Source organism: Bombina bombina, chromosome 10, assembly GCF_027579735.1.
Source record: "Bombina bombina isolate aBomBom1 chromosome 10, aBomBom1.pri, whole genome shotgun sequence".
NCBI lineage: Eukaryota > Metazoa > Chordata > Amphibia > Anura > Bombinatoridae > Bombina > Bombina bombina.
The window spans coordinates 202366281-202393930 of record NC_069508.1 but is presented as its reverse complement, the minus strand read 5'-3'; the positions used below and the strand labels follow the sequence as shown (position 1 = coordinate 202393930).

Sequence of the window (27650 nt, the reverse complement as noted above, 5' to 3'; positions counted from 1 at the left end):
TGGCTGATTGGATCAGCCAATCGGATTGAACTTGAATCTGATTGGCTGATTCCATCAGCCAATCAGAATTTTCCTACCTTAATTCCAATTGGCTGATAGAATCCTATCAGCCAATCGGAATTCGAGGGACGCCATCTTGGATGACGTCCCTTAAAGGAACCTTCATTCTGTGTTAGGACGTCGGAAGAAGAGGATGGATCCGCGCCGGAGGTCTGGAAGATGGAGCCGCTCGTCGTCGGATGGAAGAAGATGCCGCTTGGATGAAGATGTCTACCGGTCCGGATCTCCTCTTCTGCCCGGATAGGATGAAGACTTCTGCCCGATGATGGACCTCTTCAGCCGCCGCTTGGATCAAGACTTCAGCCCGATGATGGACGTCTTCAGCCCCCGCTTGGGCTTGGATCAAGACTTTGGAGCCTCTTCTGGACCGATCGGTGATACCCGGCGTGGTGAAGATAAGGTAGGAAGATCTTCAGGGGCTTAGTGTTAGGTTTATTTATGGGGGGTTTGGGTTAGATTAGGGGTATGTGGGTGGTGGGTTGTAATGTTGGGGGGGTATTGTATGTTTTTTTTACAGGCAAAAGAGCAGAATTCTTTGGGGCATGCCCCGCAAAAGACCCTTTTAAGGGCTGGTAAGGTAAAAGAGCTTTTCTATCTTTATTTTAGAATAGGGTAGGGCATTTTTTTTATTTTGGGGGGCTTTGTTATTTTATTAGGGGGCTTAGAATAGGTGTAATTATCTTAAAATTGTTGTAATATTTTTCTAATGTTTGTAAATATTTTTTTATTTTTTGTAACTTAGTTCTTTTTTTATTTTTTGTACTTTAGTTAGTGTATTTATTTGTATTTAATTAATTTATTGATAGTGTAGTGTTAGGTTTAATTGTAGATAATTGTAGGTAATTTATTTAATTAATTTATTGATAGTGTAGTGTTAGGTTTAATTGTAACTTAGGTTAGGATTTATTTTACAGGTAATTTTGTAATTATTTTAACTAGTTAACTATTAAATAGTTCTTAACTATTTAATAGCTATTGTACCTAGTTAAAATATATACAAAGTTGCCTGTAAAATAAATATTAATCCTAAAATAGCTACAATATAATTATTATTTATATTGTAGCTATATTAGGGTTTATTTTACAGGTAAGTATTTAGCTTTAAATAGGATTAATTTATTTAATAAGAGTTAATTTATTTCGTTAGATTTAAATTATATTTAACTTAGGGGGGTGTTAGTGTTAGGGTTAGACTTGGCGTTAGGGGTTAATAACTTTATTAGAGTAGCGGTGAGGTCCGGTCGGCAGATTAGGGGTTAATAAGTGTAGGTAGGTGGAGGTGACGTTGGGGGCGGCAGATTAGGGGTTAATAAATATAATATAGGGGTCAGCGGTGTTAGGGGCAGCAGATTAGGGGTACATAGGGATAACGTAGGTGGCGGCGGTGTACGGAGCGGCAGATTAGGGGTTAAAAAAATATGCAGGGGTCAGCGATAGTGGGGGCGGCAGATTAGGGGTTAATAAGTGTAAGGCTAGGGGTGTTTAGACTCGGGGTACATGTTAGGGTGTTAGGTGCAGACTTAGGAAGTGTTTCCCCATAGGAAACAATGGGGCTGCGTTAGGAGCTGAACACTGTTTTTTTGCAGGTGTTAGGTTTTTTTTCAGCTCAAACGGCCCCATTGTTTCCTATGGGGGAATCGTGCACGAGCACGTTTTTGAAGCTGGCCGCGTCCGTAAGCACCGCTGGTATTGTGAGTTGCAGTGGCGGTAAATTATGCTCTACGCTCCCTTTTTGGAGCCTAACGCAGCCATTCTGTGAACTCTAAATACCAGCGGTATTTAAAAGGTGCGGGGGGAAAAAAGCCAGAGTTAGTTACGCGGGTCGTTACCGACAAAACTCTAAATCTAGCCGAGAGTTTTTTATTTGTTGTAATTTTAGTGTTTATTATTTTTTGTAATCTTAGAGTTTTTTTATTTTTTTGTAATTTTATTGTTTATTATTTTTTTGTAATCTTAGATTTTTTTAATTTTTTCGTAGTATTAGTTTTTTTTACATTTTTAATTTAGGTTTTTAATTTTTTTGTAGTGTTAGGTTTTTTTTATGTTAAAAGCCAGATAAATATATGCTTATGTTAAATTGCAAATATATATTCATAAAGCAAACTGAGCACAATTCCTGAGATTTATAGCAACACATCTTATTAAAAAACATATCTACCAGGAGTTGTTCCCGAAGACTGTGAAATTGCTAATGTTGTCCCTCTTCATAAAAAAGGGAAGTAGGAAACATTCTGCTAACTATAGGCCAGTCCATTTAACGTCAATTGCAGGGAAATTAATGGAAACTCTTTTAAAGGTAAGACTTGTGTCTTACCTTCAGACAAACAGAAGACAAAGGACAGCATGGGTTCACTGCTGGAAGATCTTATCAGACACTGTCCCACACAACAAACATTCACAAAATGTATTGCCTTGGAGTAGATGCTAAGATTGGTAAGTGGGTAGAATGCTGGTCAATTACAGATTCAATTGTACATTACTGACTGTAACTAAAAAGGAATAGGACCTTGTCTCCAGATACTCTCCCTCCTGTCCCCTTCGCTCTGCTCATGACCTCCTACTCGCCTCCTCTCTTGTTACCTCCTCACACTCCCATTTACAGGACTTCTCCAGACTGGCTCCCATCTTGTGGAACTCTCTGCCTCACTCCACAAGACTCTCCCCTAGTTTTGAAAGCTTCAAGCACTCCCTAATGACTCTACTGTTCAGGGATGCATACAAACTACACTAACTTTTCATATACCAGTTCCTCTCCTCCATTGCTATCCCCTTTAACCCCCTTAGCATGTAAGCCTAAGAGCCCAGCTGTTTGTAGATCACCTTCTTAAGAGCTGACTACAACAGTGCGAATTTTGGCAGGGCCCTCTTCCCGTTAGATCCCTATGTTTCCTTGTATTCCACCTATGTTTATAGCGCTGCGGAATCTGTTGGTGCTCTACAAATAACCAATAATAATAATAGGACTTGGGAATTATTATTTCATATGATTTAAAATTTAGTAGACAATGCAGCAGAGCAGCCAGTAAGGCCAGTTGGATACTTGGTTGCATTGGAAGAGGTATTTGCAGCAGAAATAGCAAGGTTCTTCTGCCACGTTAAAGATCACTGGTTAGGCCTTATCTAGAATATTATATACAGTTCTGGAGACCAAATCTTTAGAAGGATATAATTAAACTAGAAAATGTAGAAAGGAGGGCTACTAAGATGTTATGTGGTCTAAAATATAAAGTCTACAAAGATAGACTCAATGATCTAAACTTGTATAGTTTAGAGAAGAGAAGGAAAAGACATGGTAGAAACCTTCAAATATATGAAGGGAGTCGGACTTAATAAAGTGGAAACTGAAAGCATTTTCCACAAAAAGAGAAATACCAGTCACAATCTTAAGTTAGAGAGTAGCATATTCAGGAGAAATATGAGGTGGTGGATTAATGGAATAAACTTACAATACAGGTGGCAAACACATGGGGGCATATTTATCAAGGTCTGGCGGACCTGATCCGACACTGCGGATCAGGTCCGCCAGACCTTGCTGAATACGGCGAGCAATACGCTTCAGCATTGCACCAGCAGCTCACAAGAGCTGCTGGTGCAACGCCGCCCCCTACAGACTCACGGCCAATGGGCCACCAGCAGGGGAGTGTCAATCAACCCATTCGTACTCGATCGGGTTGTATTGTGGCGATGTGTGTCCGCCTGCTCAGAGCAGGCGGACAGGTTATGGAGCAGCGGTCTTTGTGACCGCTGCTTCATAACTGCTGTTTATGGCAAGTCTGAAGACAGGGGCCATCAAGCTCCATACGGAGCTTGTTAAATAGAGCCCAAGGACTGTAAAAGAATTCAATAATGTCTGGGACATGCCTAAGAAAAAGTAACATGTAATATGGGAAGACTTGACTTTTTGGTTCTTATGTACTATCAGATTCTATGTTTCTATAACGGGACATTAGTGTACTTAGATTACATTCTAATATTTGTCAACTATATGTTTCTTTGTCAGGCATTGCTGGAAGCTATCAGATAATTTAACCTTCGTATAACAGCTACCCTAATTGATCCATTTTCCAACATCACTACATCTTGTGAACCCCCATCAACTGCTCAATCCTCCCCCAAAATAAACAAAACCTTGGTCTCATATCTTCCAAACCACTTCTATTCTTTCCAAGCCGCAAACCTTGGGCTATCCTGACTCTGCCTTGAACACTCAGACTTGGCTTTTCCATCACATAAACAACCTACATAGATTTCTTCAAGCATAAAATTTTGGGAAAATAGCTTAGTCTACTGAAACTATGAGAAATATGCCAATTGTAAAGAATTAACTGTGCTATTAATAGATTTGTTTATTTTTAAGGTTCTGTTTGTTTGCCATGTAACAAATTAGTTTTTGTGGTATATAACACCATTTTATACATGTATCAATGTTACCTTTCAAATAAAACTAAAGATAATTTTTTTTTTCTTAAGGTCTTTTTAGTCTTGGGAATGTAAGCTCTGGATATGTCAGTTATGTCCAGTCGAAACATGAGCTTGTGGAACCAACAGCAGACTTCTTCATGGTGTCGATCACGGATGGTCTACAAAAGTCCATGCCCATGCCATTTTACATTGTTATTAAACCCACCAATGATGAGAAACCTCAGCTACATGTGAAGAACATTACGGTATATTTATATTTTATTACACGTTATTTATAACAAATATTTAATCAGGCCCTAAAACTAGTCCTAATTCTCACCCTAGCTCTAAGCATAATCCTATCCCTAACCCCTTCTCTAATCCTACCTCTAGTCCTAACACTAGCCCTAACTCCAAACCTAACACTAAACTCTAACCTTTAAGGGACACTAAAGTAAAAATTAAACTTTCACGATTCCTAAAGAACATGGAATTTTAAAAACTTTCCAATTTTCTTCCATTATTAAAAGGTGCACAATATTTTTATATGCACACTTTATATACGGTAAACTCATGCACACCGCCTCCTACCGAGCATGTGCATGAGTTTACCGTATATACATATATGTTATGTATTATTGGCTGATGACTGTCACATGATACAGGGTGCAAAGAAATTGCAGTAACTTTGAAGTTTGTCAGAAAAAAATCTAATTCAAATGTGAAATTCAGACTGTGTTATTATATCTTTTTAATAATGGATTTGCTCATTATACAATTCTACTGTATTTAATGATCCTTTAAAGGGATACTAAACCCACATGTTTTCTTTCATGATTCAGATAGAGCATGGAATTTTAGGCAACTTTCTAATTTACTCCTATTATCAATTTTTTCCTTGTTCTCTTGGTATATTTATTTTTTGAAAAAGCTGGAATGTAAGCTTAGGAGCTGGCCCATTTTTGGTTCAGCACCCTGGGTAGCTCTTGCTGATTGGTGGCTACATTTATATTTAATAAAGTGTTATACTGTGTATTTACTGTAAATATTTCACATTACAATGTTCTGCACATAGGGGAATATGTTCTAAGTATTTTTAATAGATATTCACATATATATCTGTATATATCTACGCCTATATACGTATAATCATGTGAATATAAAGGTATAGATATATATTGTACCAAAATATAGAAATATGTATTTATGATAAACAGAACATATTCTTGTTTGTGAAGAACATTGGAATAAGAAATATTCATATTTTCATGTCGAGTTAGCGTACTTGAGAATATGCGATTGGGTTTGCGCTAGAGTAGTTTTTTTCCCTCCACTTTTTTTGTTCCATTGAACTGTATGGGGGAATAGGTTATGGTGCAAGAAGCTTATTTCTAGAGAAGTAAACGCTCAAGTGGGAGTGTTAAATAGCGTTCCACTTGTAATCTAGCCCTTAAATGGGCCGAGCTTGCAGAAAGAGCAGAAATGTTTATATTATCTCTTTATCTATAGACATATGCCTCCTTATCTTCTCTCTTTGGGACATATTTATCGCTCCGTATGGAGCTTGAGGCCCCTTGTTTCCAGCGAGCCTTCAAGTTATCTAGACCGCTGCTCTATAACTTGTCCGCCTGCTCTGAGGCGGCAGAATACGATCGGGTTGATTGACCTCCCCTGCTAGAGATCGATTGGTCGCAAATCTGCAGGGGGCGCCATTGCACCAGCAGTTTACAAGAACTGCTGGTGCAATGATAAATGCCGACAGCGATGTGCAGCTGACATGATACGCTACTCTGTATCGTGTCCACTTGCACATTGCTAAATATGCCCCTTCATCTGTACACAAAGGGGCCAATTTATCAAGGGAAGAATGGCCCCTGATGCCCCTGTTTTTGCGCGAGCCTTCAGGCTCACCGGAAACAGCAGCTAAAGGGACACTGAACCCAATTTGTTTCTGTTGTGATTCAGATAGAGCAGCAATTTTAGGCAACTTTCTAATTTACTTCTATTATCAATTTTTCTTTGTTCTCTTGCTATCTTTATTTGAAAAAGAAGGCATCTAAGCTAAGGAGCCAGTCTGGACAGCACTTGTTTATTGGTGGGTGAATTTATCCACCAATCAGCAAGAACAACCCAGGTTGTTATTCAAAAATGGGCCGGCATCTAAACTTACATTCTTGTTTTTCAAATAAAGATACCAAGAGAATGAAGAAAATTTTATAAATTAGAAAGTTGCTTAAAATTGCATGCTCTATCGGAATCACAAAAGAAAAAAAATTGGGTTCAGTGTCCCTTTAAGAAGCAGCGGTCTTAAGACTGCTGCTCCTTAACTGGTCCGTTACCTCTGAGGCTGCAGACATCAATCCGCCCGATCCTATACAATCGGGTTGATTGACACCCCCTGCTATCGACCGGTTGGCCGTAAATCTGCAGGGGAAAGCATTGCACAAGCAGTTCACCAGAACTTCTTGTGCAATGTTAAATGCCGAGAGCGGATCATGTCGGACAGACAATGATAAATCGCCCCAAAGGCTGATACTGTTAGTACCTGTCTTTCCCAACCCCCACTGGACTACTGCTGATTCTTGTTTACATAGCTTTTCTTTATAAAATTTAAAAGTATTCATATTTTCAGTATAAGTGGTGGTTTTAAGGAGACAGTAAAGTTAAATTAAGAATCCTTGATTTAGACTGGCCATTTAATTTTAAACAAATTTCTAGTTTACTTCAACTATCTAATATGAAATAGCTACATATGCTCCAAGATCAGAATTAGTGGTAAAAAAGGTGATCTTTTCTTTTAAACAGCTTGGAAATTGCAGCCATTTTTATAATGGTGTATGGGTAGACACGACCTGTATAATATTATGTAGAATGTCGCTTTATATTATTTGTCTTCCTGTTCCTAGCATATCTGAGTTATCTGCATTTATGTAATTTAATCATTTCTCAAATTATTTCTGAATGTAGTAGCCCCCAGCATCAAATTCTGTCCTGTTAGACAGATTTTCTGTTTCTCAGAAAAACTCTTTCCTCCTGCATTTTTTGCCAGTGATTTGAAGATTATAGTCATGATTTATTTTTACAGCTGTAAAAACAGCCATTCCAATATTGGATTAAGCTGGAACCCTTTATTATTCTCCATACATTAGGGGGTCGATCCGATAAAAATCGTCGCCCGCAAAAGTCGGCGACGCCAATATTTGCGCGGGTTTGGTATCCTATATACGGCGTAACCTAGAAGTTACGCGCGTATATTTCTGCCGTCGCCCGTAGTTTTTTGGGCCATAGGCAGGTATACCAAACCCGCGCAGTTTGGTATCCAATATACAGCGTAAGGACTTACGTGGCGAAAATGGAGAAATCTTACTCCATTTTCACCTCGCCACAAAAAGCAGCCGTAAGAAGCCTTACGCTGACTATTGGAGCCCCGTAACTCCCTAAACTGGCTGCTAAAATAAACCTAACACCTAACGCATGCGCAATGTCTATCTCCCTGTCAACCGCGATCTGCTAAAATAAACCTAACACCTAACGCATGCACAATGTCTATCTCCCTGTCAACCGCGATCTGCTAAAATAAACCTAACACCTAACGCATGCGCAATGTCTATCTCCCTGTCAACCGCGATCCCCCGCCGCAATCCATAATAAAGTATTTAACCCCTAAACCGTCGCCATCTACATAAACTAACCCCCTACTGTGAGCCCCTAAAACCGCCACCATCTAACTGATCTATCCCCTAATGTGAACCCCTTACACCGCCGCCATCTATATTAAAATTATTAACCCCTAATTTAATCTACCTACCCCGCCGCCAGCTATATTATCTATATTAACCCTAAGTATATTATAGTTAATATAGTTATTACATTATATATATTAACTATATTAACCCTAATTATATTAGGGTTAATATAGTTAATATAGTTACTATAGTATTTATATAAACTATATTAACTCTATCTAACCCTAACACCCCTAACTAAATTCTTATTAAATAAATCTAATTCATATTATAAACTAAAATATTCCTATTTAAATCTAAATATTTACCTATAAAATAAACCCTAAGGCCTAGATTTAGAGTTTGGCGGTAGCCGTGAAAACCAGCGTTAGAGGCTCCTAACGCTGGTTTTAGGCTACCGCCGGTATTTGGAGTCACTCAAAATAGGGTCTAACGCTCACTTTTCAGCCGCGACTTTTCCATACCGCAGATCCCCTTACGTCAATTGCGTATCCTATCTTTTCAATGGGATCTTCCTAACTCCGGTATTTAGAGTCGTTTCTGAAGTGAGCGTTAGAGCTCTAACGACAAGACTCCAGCCGCAGAAAAAAAGCAGGAGTTAAGAGCTTTCTGGGCTAACGCCGGTTCATAAAGCTCTTAACTACTGTACCCTAAAGTACACTAACACCCATAAAGTACCTATGTACCCCTAAACTGAGGTCCCCCCACATCGCCGCAACTCGATTACATTTTTTTAACCCCTAATCTGCCGACCGCCACCTATGTTATACTTATGTACCCCTAATCTGCTGCCCCTAACACCGCCGACCCCTATATTATATTTAGTAACCCCTAACCTGCCCCCCACAACGTCGCCGCCAGCTACCTACAATAATTAACCCCTAATCTGCCGACCGCAAAGCGCTGCCACCTACATTATAGCTATGTACCCCTAATCTGCTGCCCCTAACACCGCCGACCCCTATATTATATTTATTAACCCCTAATCTGCCCTCCCTAACATCGCCGACACCTAACTTCAAACATTAACCCCTAATCTGCCGACCGGAGCTCACCGCTACTATAATAAATGTATTAACCCCTAAAGCTAAGTCTAACCCTAACACTAACACCCCCCTAAGTTAAATATAATTTAAATCTAACGAAATTAATTAACTCTTATTAAATAAATTCTTCCTATTTAAAGATAAATACTTACCTGTAAAATAAATCCTAATATAGCTATAATATAAATTATAATTATATTGTAGCTATTTTAGGATTAATATTTATTTTACAGGCAACTTTGTAATTATTTTAACCAGGTACAATAGCTATTAAATAGTTAAGAACTATTTAATAGTTACCTAGTTAAAATAATAACAAAATTACCTGTAAAATAAATCCTAACCTGTTATAATTAAACCTAACACTACCCTATCAATAAATTAATTAAATAAAATACCTACAATTACCTACAATAAAACCTAACACTACACTATCAATAAATAAATTAAATACAATTCCTACAAATAACTACAATTACATAAACTAACTAAAGCACAAAAAATAAAAAAGAACTAAGTTACAAAAAATAAAAAAATATTTACAAACATAAGAAAAATATTACAACAATTTTAAACTAATTACACCTACTCTAAGCCCCCTAATAAAATAACAAAGACCCCCAAAATAAAAAAAAATGCCCTACCCTATCCTAAATTAATAGAGTTAAAAGCTCTTTTACCTTACCAGCCCTGAACAGGGCCCTTTAAGGGGCATGCCCCAAGAAAATCAGCTCTTTTGCCTGTAAAAAAAAACATACAATACCCCCCTCAACATTACAACCCACCACCCACATACCCCTAATCTAACCCAAACCCCCCTTAAATAAACCTAACACTAAGCCCCTGAAGATCTTCCTACCTTGTCTTCAGCTCAACAGGTATCACCGATCCGTCCTGGCATCCGGTGCTGAAGAGGTCCAGAAGAGGCTCCAAAGTCTTCCTCCTATCCGGCAAGAAGAGGACATCCGGACCGGCAAACATCTTCATCCAAGCGGCATCTTCGATCTTCTTCCATCCGGTGCGGAACGGGTCCATGTTGAAGCAGCCGACGCGGATCCATCCTCTTCTTTCTGCGTCTCCCGACGAATGACGGTTCCTTTAAGGGACGTCATCCAAGATGGCGTCCCTCGAATTCCGATTGGCTGATAGGATTCTATCAGCCAATCGGAATTAAGGTAGGAATATTCTGATTGGCTGATGGAATCAGCCAATCAGAATCAAGTTCAATCCGATTGGCTGATCCAATCAGCCAATCAGATTGAGCTCGCATTCTATTGGCTGATCGGAACAGCCAATAGAATGCAAGCTCAATCTGATTGGCTGATTGGATCAGCCAATCGGATTGAACTTGATTCTGATTGGCTGATTCCATCAGCCAATCAGAATATTCCTACCTTAATTCCGATTGGCTGATAGAATCCTATCAGCCAATCGGAATTCGAGGGACGCCATCTTGGATGACGTCCCTTAAAGGAACCGTCATTCGTCGGGAGACGCAGAAAGAAGAGGATGGATCCACGTCGGCTGCTTCAACATGGACCCGTTCCGCACCGGATGGAAGAAGATCGAAGATGCCGCTTGGATGAAGATGTTTGCCGGTCCGGATGTCCTCTTCTTGCCGGATAGGAGGAAGACTTTGGAGCCTCTTCTGGACCTCTTCAGCACCGGATGCCAGGACGGATCGGTGATACCTGTTGAGCTGAAGACAAGGTAGGAAGATCTTCAGGGGCTTAGTGTTAGGTTTATTTAAGGGGGGTTTGGGTTAGATTAGGGGTATGTGGGTGGTGGGTTGTAATGTTGGGGGGGGTATTGTATGTTTTTTTTTACAGGCAAAAGAGCTGATTTTCTTGGGGCATGCCCCGCAAAGGGCCCTGTTCAGGGCTGGTAAGGTAAAAGAGCTTTTAACTCTATTAATTTAGAATAGGGTAGGGCATTTTTTTTATTTTGGGGGTCTTTGATATTTTATTAGGGGGCTTAGAGTAGGTGTAATTAGTTTAAAATTGTAATATTTTTCTTATGTTTGTAAATATTTTTTTTATTTTTTTATTTTTTGTACTTTAGTTAGTTTATGTAATTGTAGTTATTTGTAGGAATTGTATTTAATTTATTTATTGATAGTGTAGTGTTAGGTTTTATTGTAGGTAATTGTAGGTATTTTATTTAATTAATTTATTGATAGGGTAGTGTTAGGTTTAATTATAACTTAGGTTAGGATTTATTTTACAGGTAATTTTGTTATTATTTTAACTAGGTAACTATTAAATAGTTCTTAACTATTTAATAGCTATTGTACCTGGTTAAAATAATTACAAAGTTGCCTGTAAAATAAATATTAATCCTAAAATAGCTACAATATAATTATAATTTATATTGTAGCTATATTAGGATTTATTTTACAGGTAAGTATTTATCTTTAAATAGGAAGAATTTATTTAATAAGAGTTAATTAATTTTGTTAGATGTAAATTATATTTAAGTTAGGGGGGTGTTAGTGTTAGGGTTAGACTTAGCTTTAGGGGTTAATCCATTTATTATAGTAGCGGTGAGCTCCGGTCGTCAGATTAGGGGTTAATAATTGAAGTTAGGTGTCGGCGATGTTAGGGAGGGCAGATTAGGGGTTAATACTATTTATGATAGGGTTAGTGAGGCGGATTAGGGGTTAATAACTTTATTATAGTAGCGCTCAGGTCCGCTCGGCAGATTAGGGGTTAATAAGTGTAGGCAGGTGTCGGCGACGTTGAGGGGGGCAGGTTAGGGGTTAATAAATATAATATAGGGGTCGGCGGTGTTAGGGGCAGCAGATTAGGGGTACATAGGGATAATGTAAGTTGCGGCGGTTTACGGAGCGGAAGATTAGGGGTTAATAATATAATGCAGGGGTCAGCGATAGCGGGGGCGGCAGATTAGGGGTTAATAAGTGTAAGGGTAGGGGTGTTTAGACTCGGGGTACATGTTAGAGTGTTAGGTGCAGACGTAGGAAGTGTTTCCCCATAGGAAACAATGGGGCTGCGTTAGGAGCTGAACGCTGCTTTTTTGTAGGTGTTAGGTTTTTTTTCAGCCCCATTGTTTCCTATGGGAGAATCGTGCACGAGCACGTTTTTGAGGCTGGCCGCGTCCGTAAGCAACTCTGGTATCGAGAGTTGCATTTGCGGTAAAAATGCTCTACGCTCCTTTTTTGGAGCCTAACGCAGCATTTTTTTGGACTCTCGATACCAGAGTTAATTTTATGGTGCGGCCAGAAAAAAGCCCGCGTAGCGTTAACAACCCATCTACCGCCAAACTCCAAATCTAGGCCTCAGATAGCTACAATGTAATTAATAATTACATTATAGCTATGTTAGGGTTACTATTTACTATTTAATAGCTACCTAGTTAAAATAATTACCCAATTACCTGTAAAATAAATCCTAACCTAAGTTACAAATACACCTACACTATCAATAAATTAAAGAAACTACAAATATCTATCTAAAAATACAATTAAATAAACTAAACTAAATTACAAAAAAAACAAACACTAAATTACAAAAAATCAAAAAAAGATTACAAGATTTTTAAGCTAATTACACCTATTCTAAGCCCCCTAATAAAATAATAAACCCCCAAAATAAAAAAAATTCCCTACCCTATTCTAAATTAAAAAAAAAGTTCAAAGCTCTTTTACCTTACCAGCCCTTAAAAGGGCCTTTTGTGGGGGCATGCCCCAAAGAAAACTGCTCTTTTGCCTGCAAAAAAAAACACAATAGCACCCCCCAACATTACAACCCACCACCCACATACCCCTAATCTAACCCAAACCCCCCTTAAATAAACCTAACACTACCCCCCCTGAAGATCTCCCTACCTTGTATTCACCCCGCCGGACAGAACTCCTCATCCGATCCGGTCGATGTCTTCCAGCAAGCGGCAGTGAAGTCTTCTTCCATCCGGGCGATGTCTTGAAGCAAGCGGCAGAGAGTCTTCTTCCATCGGCGATGTCTTCAAGCAAATCGGCATCTTCAATCTTCTTTGTTCGCTCCTCCGCCGCGGAGCATCCATCCAGCACGACGACTTCCCGATGAATGAGGTTCCTTTAAATGACGTCATCCAAGATGGCGTCCGCCGAATTCCGATTGGCTGATAGGATTCTATCAGCCAATCGGAATTAAGGTAGAAAAATCTGATTGGCTGATTGAATCAGCCAATCAGATTCAAGTTCAATCCGATTGGCTGAACCAATCAGACTTCAGACTTCACAATATAATAACAGAGAGACACATCTCCTTTTTTATTTTATGAGATTTACACAAATGTATTGTAGTTAGTTACATAAAAATGAACCTAATATATAAACTATTAATACTCACTTTATTTTACCCAAAACTTAAATCAATATAAATTCTCTACCAGCTTTGGAATAAAAGATTTTTTTTAATAAAATATAAAGGGCTAGATTACAAGTGGAGCATTAAATTATCACGTGCCCGCAAACTGGCACATTTTTACCATTTGCGCGCGTGATATATAACCAGCCATTTCAAGTGGCTGGTTATTGCAACCGTGAGTTCGCAATAGCAATTAGCGCTTATAAAATTTACCAGAGAATATATCTTTGGTTAATTTTTTAAAAGTGTGCCAATGCCCTCAAAATAGAGGGCATTATAGTTTTTTATATATATAAAAAAAATAGCATTTTTTTAAAATAAAAAACAAATGCACTAGGCAGTTTTGGGGCTTTAAAATTGGCGGGTGTGGGGTGTTTGAAAAAAACGGCACCAGAAAGTGCCTTTAAATTGCTGTCTATGAGAACTGTGTGTTCCCAGTAAATATATATGTATATGCTTATATACATATATATTTATGTGTTAATATGTGTATATAAATATACAGTATATGTAAATAATCATATACATTTATTATTATTGCTCCCATCGCTACGCTACTTACCCCCTTCGCTATGCTTAAGTTCTGTGCTGTGAAATTTTGGGGCCCCTTACTTAACCATTGATCAGGCCCCCCCTTCACATGTGCAATTTTTGACCATGTGACTAAAACATATATGCACTTTATTCTTAAGTGTAGTCAAACTTGGAAATGTTGTAAAGGTAGTAACACACAAACACAGAAACACACAGACACACTCATACACTGAAACACACACTCACGCATAAGGATTCACATATAGACACTCTAGCAGACACGCAAAGAAAAACACAAACACACAGACACATACACTCAGCACTTGTTTACATTGACCTGACAAGTAATGGGGTAGACTACAGTTTTTAAAATAAGAGATTTATAAGACAAAATAAAAAAAAAGACATACACACTCACAGACACCCACAGAAAACACACAACCATGTACACAAACACAGAGACACCCACAGAAAGCACACAAAGATATACATACAAGCACACCCTCATTGAGAAATCCATAGAAAACACACAAAGACATACACGCACACACACACACACACCCTCACAGAAACACCCACAGAAAACAGACAGACATATGCACACAGCATCACAGAGACAATCAAACAAAACACACAGACATATGCACACATCCTCACAGAGACACCCACAGAAAACACACAAACATATGCACACACCCTCACAGAGACATCCACAGAAAACACACAGACATACATACATACACACACACACACACCCTCGCAGAGACAACCACAGAAAATGCACAAGGACATATGCACATACCCTCACAGAGACATCCACAAAAAACACAGACATACATACACACACATACCATCACAGAGACATCCACAGAAAACACATGAAGACATACACACCCACCCTCACAAAGGCATCCACAGAAAATACACAAAGACATACACACACACCCTCACAGAGACATCCACAGAAAATGCACAAATACATACACACACAGACCATCACAGAGACACCCACATAAAATGTACAAAGACATACACACACACACTCGCAGAGACATCCACAGAAAACACACAAAGATATACCCACACACCCTCACAGAGACACCCACAGAAAACACACAGACATATGCACACACCCTCACAGAGACATCCACAGAAAACACACAGACATACATACATACACACACACACACACCCTCACAGAGACAACCACAGAAAATGCACAAGGACATATGCACATACCCTCACAGAGACATCCACAAATAACACAGACATACATGCACACACATACCATCACAGAGACATCCACAGAAAACACACAAAGACATACACACCCACCCTCACAAAGGCATCCACAGAAAATACACAGACATACATACACACCCTCACAGAGACATCCATAGAAAATGCACAAATACATACACACACAGACCATCACAGAGACACCCACAGAAAATGTACAAAGACATACACACACACACACTCGCAGAGACATCCACAGAAAACACACAAAGATATACGCACACACCCTCACAGAGACACCCACAGAAAATGCACAGACATATGCACACACCCTCACAAAGACAGCCACAGAAAACACAGACATACATACACACACACACTCACAGACACATCCACAGAAAACACACAAAGACATACACAGCCACCCTCACAGAGGCATCCACAGAAAATGCACAGTCATACACACCCACCCTCACAGAGACACCCACAGAAAATGCACAAAGGCATATGCACACACCCTCACAGAGACAGCCACAGAAAATGCACAAAGACATACACACACACCCTCACAGAGAGATCCACAGAAAATGCACCAAGACAGACACACACACCCTCACAGAGAGACCCACAGAAAAAAAATACATACACACTCATAGGGACACCAAGAAAAGCACAAAAACATAAACACAGACACCCACGGAAACACTCACAGGAGGTAAAATTTCTGCACATTGCCATCCCCTAAATTAACAGTGTGTGACATGCATGATAACAAAAATAGCAGAAATGAAGAGATCACTTTTTAAAGAATCATATTTGTAAATGTGCAAACAAAAATACTTCTGTGAATTTAAAATTGTACGTTAATGATCTGTCAGAATGGGTAGATGAAGAAAAGTACTTTTGAAAAGTTGACATATGTTTGGGGTTTTTCCCCCATTTTCCCCAACCAAGAGCACCACTTCAAATCTGGTTTACAAATGTTCCCATCTGTCAGTTGTACTTATGGATTTTGAAAATGCTGAACTCTGTATGGTCTTGGTGGAACCATAATCTGTGGTTCTCAGTCTCATACCATTAGATCTGGTTAAATGCAGGATTTAGGCTTGTTTGTATTTTTTTTCCAAAATTAAGTCAGCTGTAGTGTAAACGGAACAGTGTTAAGTTAACCTGTCTCATTTCAAACACTGAGCAATCAGCCTAAAATATAACATTTTACGCAGATGTAAAAAATCTTAGATAAAATGCCTCTTGGAATCTGGAAAGTCCTTGTATAAAGGGGCAGTAAACTGGAATGTAATTAATATATATATATATATATATATATATATACTGTGTACGGAATTATTAGGCAAATGAGTATTTTGACCACATCATCCTCTTTATGCATGTTGTCTTACTCCAAGCTGTATAGGCTCGAAAGCCTACTACCAATTAAGCATATTAGGTGATGTGCATCTCTGTAATGAGAAGGGGTGTGGTCTAATGACATCAACACCCTATATCAGGTGTGCATAATTATTAGGCAACTTCCTTTCCTTTGGCAAAATGGGTCAAAAGAAGGACTTGACAGGCTCAGAAAAGTCAAAAATAGTGAGATATCTTGCAGAGGGATGCAGCACTCTTAAAATTGCAAAGCTTCTGAAGCGTGATCATCGAACAATCAAGCGTTTCATTCAAAATAGTCAACAGGGTCGCAAGAAGCGTGTGGAAAAACCAAGGCGCAAAATAACTGCCCATGAACTGAGAAAAGTCAAGCGTGCAGCTGCCAAGATGCCACTTGCCACCAGTTTGGCCATATTTCAGAGCTGCAACATCACTGGAGTGCCCAAAAGCACAAGGTGTGCAATACTCAGAGACATGGCCAAGGTAAGAAAGGCTGAAAGACGACCACCACTGAACAAGACACACAAGCTGAAACGTCAAGACTGGGCCAAGAAATATCTCAAGACTGATTTTTCTAAGGTTTTATGGACTGATGAAATGAGAGTGAGTCTTGATGGGCCAGATGGATGGGCCCGTGGCTGGATTGGTAAAGGGCAGAGAGCTCCAGTCCGACTCCCGCCAGCAAGGTGGAGGTGGAGTACTGGTTTGGGCTGGTATCATCAAAGATGAGCTTGTGGGGCCTTTTCGGGTTGAGGATGGAGTCAAGCTCAACTCCCAGTCCTACTGCCAGTTTCTGGAAGACACCTTCTTCAAGCAGTGGTACAGGAAGAAGCCTGCATCCTTCAAGAAAAACATGATTTTCATGCAGGACAATGCTCCATCACACGCGTCCAAGTACTCCACAGCGTGGCTGGCAAGAAAGGGTATAAAAGAAGAAAATCTAATGACATGGCCTCCTTGTTCACCTGATCTGAACCCCATTGAGAACCTGTGGTCCATCATCAAATGTGAGATTTACAAGGAGGGAAAACAGTACACCTCTCTGAACAGTGTCTGGGAGGCTGTGGTTGCTGCTGCACGCAATGTTGATGGTGAACAGATCAAAACACTGACAGAATCCATGGATGGCAGGCTTTTGAGTGTCTTTGCAAAGAAAGGTGGCTATATTGGTCACTGATTTGTTTTTGTTTTGTTTTTGAATGTCAGAAATGTATATTTGTGAATGTTGAGATGTTATATTAATTTCACTGGTAAAAATAAATAATTGAAATGGTTATATATTTGTTTTTTGTTAAGTTGCCTAATAATTATGCACAGTAATAGTCACCTGCACACACAGATATCCCCCTAAAATAGCTATAACTAAAAACAAACTAAAAACTACTTCCAAAACTATTCAGCTTTGATATTAATGAGTTTTTTGGGTTCATTGAGAACATGGTTGTTGTTCAATAATAAAATTAATCCTCAAAAATACAACTTGCCTAATAATTCTGCACTCCCTGTATATATATATATATATATATATATATATATATATATATATATATATATATATTTAAGAAATCATATCTGCCAAAGGGCACCTACCATTTATGTACTGATGAGGAAACATTTCTGCATGGTTTTAAATATGGAATTTTTACAGCATTGTCAAATAATCATAAATACACTGTTGCATATTGCTAAAAAAAAAAAAAGTGCCTTTATGGACCCCTGGCTCCACCATACAAATAACACACTGAAGTTACAATCCGAAATTGCACAAAGAGATAAAAAACATTTACTAAGTAAGGCCTACACTCCTCTGCAATAGAAAGTGATCTGCCGTTTTTTAAAAAAAAAATAATAGTTGTGCTTGCCTCATGAGGCCCCCTGGCCCAGTGGGCCCCTGACAGGAGTCACCCCCTTTCACCCCCTGATGGTGGCCCTGCCCATTGTAGCCTAGGGAAGCACACTCTTGCATTGCTCTCAGCTTGTAATACCAGTGCACATTAGCGTGTGCTGATATTACACAGTAGAGCACAAACATTGCTTTCATGAAAGCGATATTTAGCGCTCCACTTGTAATCTAGCCCAAAATGTGAAATTTGGGAAGAACGTCATCTGGCAAAGTTGCTGACAGCTAAAAGTAGTTTACGGCTCCATTTTAGTACCAGGTTTCCATTAAAATATTTTGTGCAGTGCGTGCAGTCAGTCTTTTGGTGTGTGTGTGTAAGTTAACGTTCTGTTAATGTTACCATCCATGGTCGGGTTTCTTAAAAATTGTGCCATAACAAATTTGTTGCTATGGTAATCCAACCTAACAGTATAAAAGTTATGTTTAAGGCCTGCACTCCTTACCTGTGATTGCCTCTAGAGAGAAAGACACGGGAGTTATGCAAAAGATCAGTGATTTTCTGTAATTGCAATGCTTTCCTATTATTCTTGTCTGCTGGCCTCCATTCTAAATCCTTTACAAATACAGTCACCACCAGAGGCGGTGTAACTAGAAACCACAGGGCAGGTGCAAGAATATAAGAACGTGCACCCCCCCAAAAAAGTGAATTTGATACATATCTCTTTTTTTTTAACATTTAATACAGAAAAAAAATGTGAATCAGATTACATGTCTGCAAAAGGAGGTACCCTGTGCCCACAGTCTGTGAGATGGTCAACCCACCAGTACTGTATATAGTGAGTCAGTGACACAGTCTGTAATCTGCTGGTGAGATGGCTGGCCTGACCCTACCCGCCCCAATACTTTATACCACAGTAGTGTGTGACATAGTCCAGCCCCCCCCCCCCCCCCCATACTGTATATAGTGGCACTGTTTACCCCCTCCTCCCATGCTGTAGTCACAAGGTCTGTAATTTGCTGGTTCCACAAACAAACACACATACATGCATAAATACACACACAGTCACCTACATACATACACACACACACACACACACATACATGCATAAATACGCACACAGTCACATACATACATACACACACACACACACATACATGCATAAATACGCACACAGTCGCATACATACACACACACATACATGAATAAATACACACACAGTCACATAAACACACATACATGCATAAATACACACACAGTCACATACATACATACACACACATACATGCATAAATACACACAGTCACACAGTCACATACATACATACATACATAAATACACACAGTCACATACATACACATATATACACACACACGCACACATACATACATAAATACACACAGTCACATACATACATACATACACACACATACATAAATACACACACAGTCACATACATACATACACACACATACACAAACATACATACACACACACACAGTCACATACATACATACACACACATACACAAACATACATACACACACACACAGTCACATACATACATACACACACATACACAAACATACATACACACACACACATACATGCATAAATACACACACAGTCACATACATACATACATACACACACACATACATGCATAAATACACACACAGTCGCATACATACATACACACATACATGAATAAATACACACACAGTCACATAAACACACATACATGCATAAATACACACAGTCACATACATACATACACACACATACATGCATAAATACACACACAGTCACATACATACACACACATACATGAATAAATACACACACACACATATACACACACATGTCAAGTGTAGCGTCACCCACTGGGCATGGCCAAATATTTGTCTGCCTCACATAGCAGTGAGATCTGGTGATGTCAAGTGTAGCGTCACCCACTGGGCATGGTCAAATGTTTGTCCGCCTCACATAGCAGCGAGATCTGGTGATGTCAAGTGTAGCGTCACCCACTGGGCATGGCCAAACGTTTGTCCGCCTCACATAGCAGTGAGATCTGGTGATGTCAAGTGTAGCGTCATCCACTGGGCATGGCCAAACATGCATGAATGGTGCATCTTGTCAGAAAGTATGGCTTTTTCTTTAAAGACTCATTGGGGGCAAGGAGAAGGGGAATCATTTTACAGAACAAAACCCCCAAAAAGTTGTTGTTTTTTTAAACAGGATATATGATGTTTCTGTTGAGTTTTGAACATACACGTTATTTCTTGGCAAACAGGTTTTAACTTATAGATCCCTTTGAAGTGACAAAAAAGCCCATTTTTTTCATGATTCAGATAGAGAATTTAAAAAAAGTTTCCAATTTACTTCTATTATCAGTTTTGATTTGTTCTCTTGTTATTCTTTGTTGAAGAGATAGATAGGTAGCGTGCACTTTATGGCAAGAAATAGTGCTGCCATTTAGTGTTCTTGCTAATGTATAACATTGTTTGCAAAGCTGCTGCCATATAGTTCTGCAGACATGTGCACACTCCTGAACTCACCTTCCTGCTTTTCAACAAAGGATAATAAGAAAAATAAAATGCAATAATAGAAGTAAATTGGAAAGTTGTTTAAAATCGTATGCTCTCTCACTGGTTTTCAAACCTGTCCTCAGGCCTCCCCAACAGGCCAGGTTTTCAGTATTACCTTAGATGAGAGCAGATAAAATAACCTCGTTTACTAATCAGCTGATTATGTCACCTGGGCTCTAGTCCAGATATCCTCAACATGCATCCTGTTAGTGAGGCTGAGGACAGGTAGGAAAACAAGTGATCTATCTGAATCATAAAATACATTCTTGGGGGTTTATGTCCCTTTAAGGCATAGGTGGATTAGTCTTCAATGTGCTGCAGCTCCCTGCTTAGATTAAATGATAACCAATCTCATAAACTATAGCCACCGTCTATATAAAAAAATATTTTAATTTGCCTGGATATAAATATGGACTACAAAAGTACAGTTTGCACAAATTAAATTACATTGCATTAATCAAATCAACACTGTGTATATAATAATAATATTTTATTCTATTGCTTGAATTAAATATTAAAAGTTCCATTTATAACAGCAGTGTGTAGTGATTGTGCATTTGAATAATAGTCTGTTATTTTGATTTCTAATAACAAAGAAGTGTTTATTATTATTTAGAAATGAATTCATAATTAAATAAGAGTGAGACAAATCTCCCTTTTTCTATTGTCTGATATTTGTATAACTGTATTGTAGTTAGTTTCATAAAAATGAACCTAATCTATAAACTATTAATACATATTTTATTTTACCCCAAACTTTCAACATGATAAATTCTCTACCAGCTTTGGAAAAAAGAAGATTTTTCTTTAATAAAATATAAAATGTGAACTACGGGAAAAGCGTTATCTGGTGCCAGGTCTGAAGATGAATTAAGTGCGGGGAATATAGTGAAATCAAGACAAGACATCTCATTGGCAGGTTTTGGGATGGGTTTGCATTTGATCATCCCTGGTCCCCTGTGTACAGACCACAAAAGTGTAAACACTCCGCACTAAAATAGAACTTGCAGACTTCTATGGCACAGGATAAAGGCAGCAACATTTCTGTAACCATATGTGGTTCTCAGATGGTGTAAATCCCAGAATCGATTGCAAGTGAAAAAAAAAGTCCATGCCACACACATAGAAGCTAAATTTAGTGTATAAAGTGTTTATAAACTACAGCAAAACAGGCACAAGAAATATGCCTTAAAAAAAAGTATTTATTCTAATATCATGTCCAAATGTATTTCTGGTTAAAATAAAACTTTCCTGACCCAGATAGAACAGTTTTAATAGTCTTATAATTTACTTCCATTATCAAACTGTGCACAATATTTTTATATGCACAATTTCTGATTCACCAGCTCCTTACTGAGCATGTTCAAGAATTCACAGAATATATGTATATGAGTTTGTGATTGGTAGACTTGTGCGCGATCGAAAAATTTAGCTTGCTTCGTTTCAATTCGGTCGTAAAAAAAAAATTGGTTTGAGACATTCGTTACAATTCGGTATGTGTCAATAATTTGTTTTCGGGATTTATTTGTGTCTTTCCGAATTTTGAAATTTAAATTAAATTGAAACCATAACTGAATTATCATTAATGTCGGACCGAATCGTTATTTCTAACTAATGTTCCTGTGATTGCCAAAAAAAATTATGTTAAACCGACGCATCTGCCGCCACCCACGCCACCCACTAAATAAAGCTATTAACCCCTAAATCGCCATCCCCCCACATCACTAACACTACCTAAACCTATTAATCCCTAAACCACTGCCCACCCACATAGCCGACACTAACTAAATCACAAAATAAAGTTATTAACCCCTAAACTGCAGTTCCCCGACATCACGGACACAAACTAAACCTACTAACCCTTAAACTGCACCCCCCAGATCGCCAACATTACCTAAACCTATTAACCCCTAAACCGCCGTTTCCCAAACATCGCCAACACTAAATAAATCACTAAATAAAGTATTAACCCCTAAACCGTCGTTCCCAAACATCGCCAACACTAACTAAACCTAGTAACCCCTAAACCGCAGTTTCCCGAAATTAACTAAACCTATTAACCCCTAAACCGCACCCCCCACATCGCCAACACTAACTGAACCTATTACTTAACCCCTAAACCTCTGGCCCCCACATCGCAAAAACCTAAATTAAACTATATTAACCCCTAAACCTAACCCTAACACCCCCTAATTTTAACATAATCTAAATAGACCTAAAGTAAAGTTAAATTTATTAACTAAATAAATACCTATTTAAAACTAAATACATACTTATCTTTGAAATAAAACCTAAGCTAGCTACAATATAACTAACATTTTTATTTGACAGGTAAAATTTGGATTAATTCAGAACCGTAACCGAAATATTATTAATGTCGGACTGGATCGTTATTAGGGACGAAACGTTATTTCTAACTAATGTTCCTGTGATTGCCTAAAAAAATTATGTTAAATCGCCGCCTCCACCCACGCCGCCACTAAATAAAGCTATTAACCCCTAAATCGCCATCCCCCCACATCACTAACACTACCTAAACCTATTAACCCCTAAACCACTGCCTCCCCACATTGCTGACACTAACTAAATCACAAAATAAAGTTATTAACCCCCTAAACCGCAGTTCCCCGACATCGTGGACACAAACTAAACCTATTTACCCCTAAACCGCGGTTCCCAAGCATCGCCAACACTAAGTAAATCACTAAATAAATTATTAACCCCTAAACCACCGTTCAACACTAACTAAACCTAGTAACCCCTAAACCGCATCCCCCTCCCACATTGCTAACACTAACTGAACCTATTAATTTACCCCTAAACCTCCGGCCCCCACATCGCAACAACCTAAATTAAACTATATTAACCCCTAAACCTAACCCTAAACCTAACCCTAACACCCCCTAACATTAACATAATTTAAATAGACATAAATTAAAGTTAAAATTATTAACTAAATAAATACCTATTTAAAACTAATTACATACTTACCTTTAAAATAAAACCTAAGCTAGCTACAATATATACAATACAATAATTTATTTTGTAATGTTAGGTTTTAGTGTAAGGCAGCTTAGGTTTTATTTTTATTTCACAGGTAAATTTGTATTTATTTTAACTAGGTAGACTAGTTAGTAAATAGTTATTAACTATTTACTAACTACCTAGTTAAAATAAATACAAACTTACCTGTGAAATAAAAGTTAAACCTAAGCTGCCTTACACTAAAACCTAACATTACAAAAAATAAAAAAACTACCATTACAAAAAAAAACGAAATTATCCAAAACAATAAAAATTATTCCTATTCTAATACCCTGTTTAAAAAAAAACACCCCAAAATAAAATAAACCTAATCTATAATAAACTACCAAGGGCCCTTACAAGGGCCTTTTGTAGGGCATTACCCTAAAGAAATCAGCTCTTTTCCTACAAAAGAAAAACAAACACCCCTAACAGTATTACAAACCCCCACCCCCCAAACCCACAAAATAAAAATATAGGAAAACCTAATCTACCCATTGCCCTGAAAAGGGCCTTTGTATGGGCATTGCCCTTAAAAGGACATTCAGCTCTTTTGCTGCCCATTAAATATAACAAATGGCTATTCTAAAAAAAAAAAAAACACCTAAAACGGAAAAAAAAATTACACAAAATAACAAACGAATTATCCAAAATAATAACAATTATTCCTATTCTAATACTCATTCTAAAAAAACACCCCAAATTAAAGAAACCTAATCTATAATAAACTACCAATAGCCCTTAAAAGGGCCTTTTGTAGGGCATTGTCCTAGCTTAAATTTTATTTCACAGGTAATTGTTATTTTGTATTTAGTTTTAAATAGGTATACTATTTATTTAGTTAATAATGGTTACTTCAAATAAGGTCTATTTTTAATTAAGTTAAAGTTAGGGGGTGTTAGGGTTAGGGTTATGGTTAGGGTTAGGTTTAAGGGGTGTTAGGTTTAGGGGTTAATATAGTTTAATTGAGGTTGTTACGATGTGGGGGCCAGCAGTTTAGGGGTTAATAGCAGGGGCGTATTTAGGTTTTGTGCTGCCCTAGGCACTCAAAATTCTGCTGCCCCCCCCCCCCCAGGTTTAAGGCCATTTTTAGACATAATATTTTTGGGGCAGGGTGTAAAAATTTAAAAAAATGTCTTTTTAAGTAGATGTTCACCAGGGCTTGCATTCACTCTGGTCACACACACACACACATATATATTTATGTTTATATCAGAAAAAAATATCCTTCACTGTATGATAGTTTGTCAGTAGGTAGTTGTTTAACCTTAAACATCTTCTTTGGTGATTGACCGTTATTTAAGCAAAATATCTGCTTGGATAAATATGTAATGAATATACAAACTGGCCTTTAAAAGTACTTAAAAAATACAACAGTAGTTATGCTAGGTTTAGGAATTGTATCCTAGGGGATAAAGTCACATGATACAATCATAATAAAGTATATACTTGGATTGTTTCTGAATGTATTAAATGCATACAACATATTTTTAGTTGTGTTTTAAGTCACATGTTGTATAGATTCAGCAATAAATACTTATTCTTTGCATGTATGACAGATAGACAAACAGTAAATGTACAAGTTTTTAGTGACTAATCCGTTTAAGTATTTTAATGCCTAATGAAGATGTATTGAAGGGAGAAAGGCATATGCTGTTTCACAGTGGTCACGGTGTAGTGCACACTGCACTGTGTAGTCTGTGTGAGTCTCAATCACGCAGTGGAGCCAGGAAGAATACTGCATTCCCTCTCAGTCCAGGTCAGGCTGCGCAAGTGAGCTCCGCCTCCACTGTCACCACGTTATGCGCACCCACATACAACCATAGGATAGCAATAGCCAGGCCCTGGTTGATTTAGCCACCCGGCCCTGAGTTCCGTAGAGTGGCCCTAGGGACTCAAAATTCTGCTGCCCCTTAAAAATCTGCTGCCCTAGGCACCGGCCTCGTTGGGATGGAGGTTTAGGGGTTAATAGGTTTAGTTAGAATTAGTGTCGGGGATCTGTGGTTTAGGAACAATGAAAAATTCCGTAAATGTATAATGGATCCGAAAATTCAGAAACTAATTTATTAATTTTCAGAATTTTTAATAATTTTTCGAAATGTGCCGATTCGGAAATTCGGCCGAATTCCGTATTTGTCCGAAACAAAACACACATGTCTAGTGATTGGCTGATGGTTGTCACATGATACAGGGGCTGACAAATTAAAGTACATTCTGAAATCTACTGCTCGTTTAAAATTCAGTAAGTGCTATTGCTGTGTTTTTTTATTCTGCTCCTCCCTGGTTATATAATTTTGCTGTGTCTCGGGATGGGCAAATGCGTTTATATTCAAATTCGAATGTTAGAACGAATGTTATTGTAGAAATTCAATTTACATAATCGAATGTTGATAAGAGCGAATATTCATAAAAATTATTTTATTGAATGTTAGTTACAGTTTTTGAATGTGACATTCCAATTCGAATGTCACATTCAAATTCAAATGTGACATTCAAATTCGAATGTTACATTCCAATTCGAATATTACATTTATGAAACACAGTTGTAGACTAGAAATAATATTTTGAATTCAAATGTGACATTTGAATTCGAAAGTTACATTCAAATTCGAATATTACATTTATAAAACACAGTATTAGAAAAGAAAAACTATTTCGAATTAAAATGTGACATTTGAATTCAAATCTAGCATGTGAATATTGCATTTATAAAACACAGTATTAAACTAGAAATACTATTTTGAATTTGAATGTGAAATTCAAATTCGAATGTAGCATTCAAATTTGAATATTACATTTATAAAACACAGTTGTAGAATAGAAATACTATTTCAGGGGGGCGGAGCTAGCCATCAACAAGAGTAGACGCACAGAGGCTAAGCTCCTGCGGCTTTACTCTCATAAATCACCTTAAATAATGATTTATCGATCACTATTATAACGAAAATGCTATTATAAGACTCAGGAGAAGATCGGGAGCATCAGAATACTAACTGAAGAGATTCTCTGTACTAAACTCCCTTCTACGGGCCTACTGCCTGAGACTCCCACTTCTCCCGGCGCCTGAAGTTTTTCCAGTCACCCGTGCCATCACGACGGACATATGCCCAGGCTCATATACACGATGTTAATGGACTTTGTTCTCCAGATGTCCGCACAATATGACAGCCTCAAAAGTGTGTTAAAAGACAGGCACATGGGCAGAGTTGAACCTTGAGAGAGGTGTGTGGACGCCATTACAGCAACGGAATCCCAGACACCATAACACCTTAGAGACTGAAAGACCCGTTGTCCACACCACTGCCGCTAATACAACTTAATACTGGGCTCCATCAGCATATGTACCCTAATCTTCATCCCAATATCCACCTACTACGACTAATCCAGAACCCTTAACTGCCGGTGGAAATGGACCCACAAATCA

General features: G+C 38.2%; 1 protein-coding gene across 1 annotated transcript in view; it reads left to right on the top strand.

Annotated features, from left to right (window-relative positions):
• The window catches only part of LOC128641079 (FRAS1-related extracellular matrix protein 1-like), a 393612-nt gene that overhangs the window by 132970 nt on the left and 232992 nt on the right, over positions 1–27650 (top strand). Inside the window, exon 19 of the mRNA XM_053693633.1 lies at positions 4531–4727. Coding sequence (XP_053549608.1) covers positions 4531–4727 — 197 coding nt within the window. The remainder of the gene's footprint in view (positions 1–4530; positions 4728–27650) is intronic.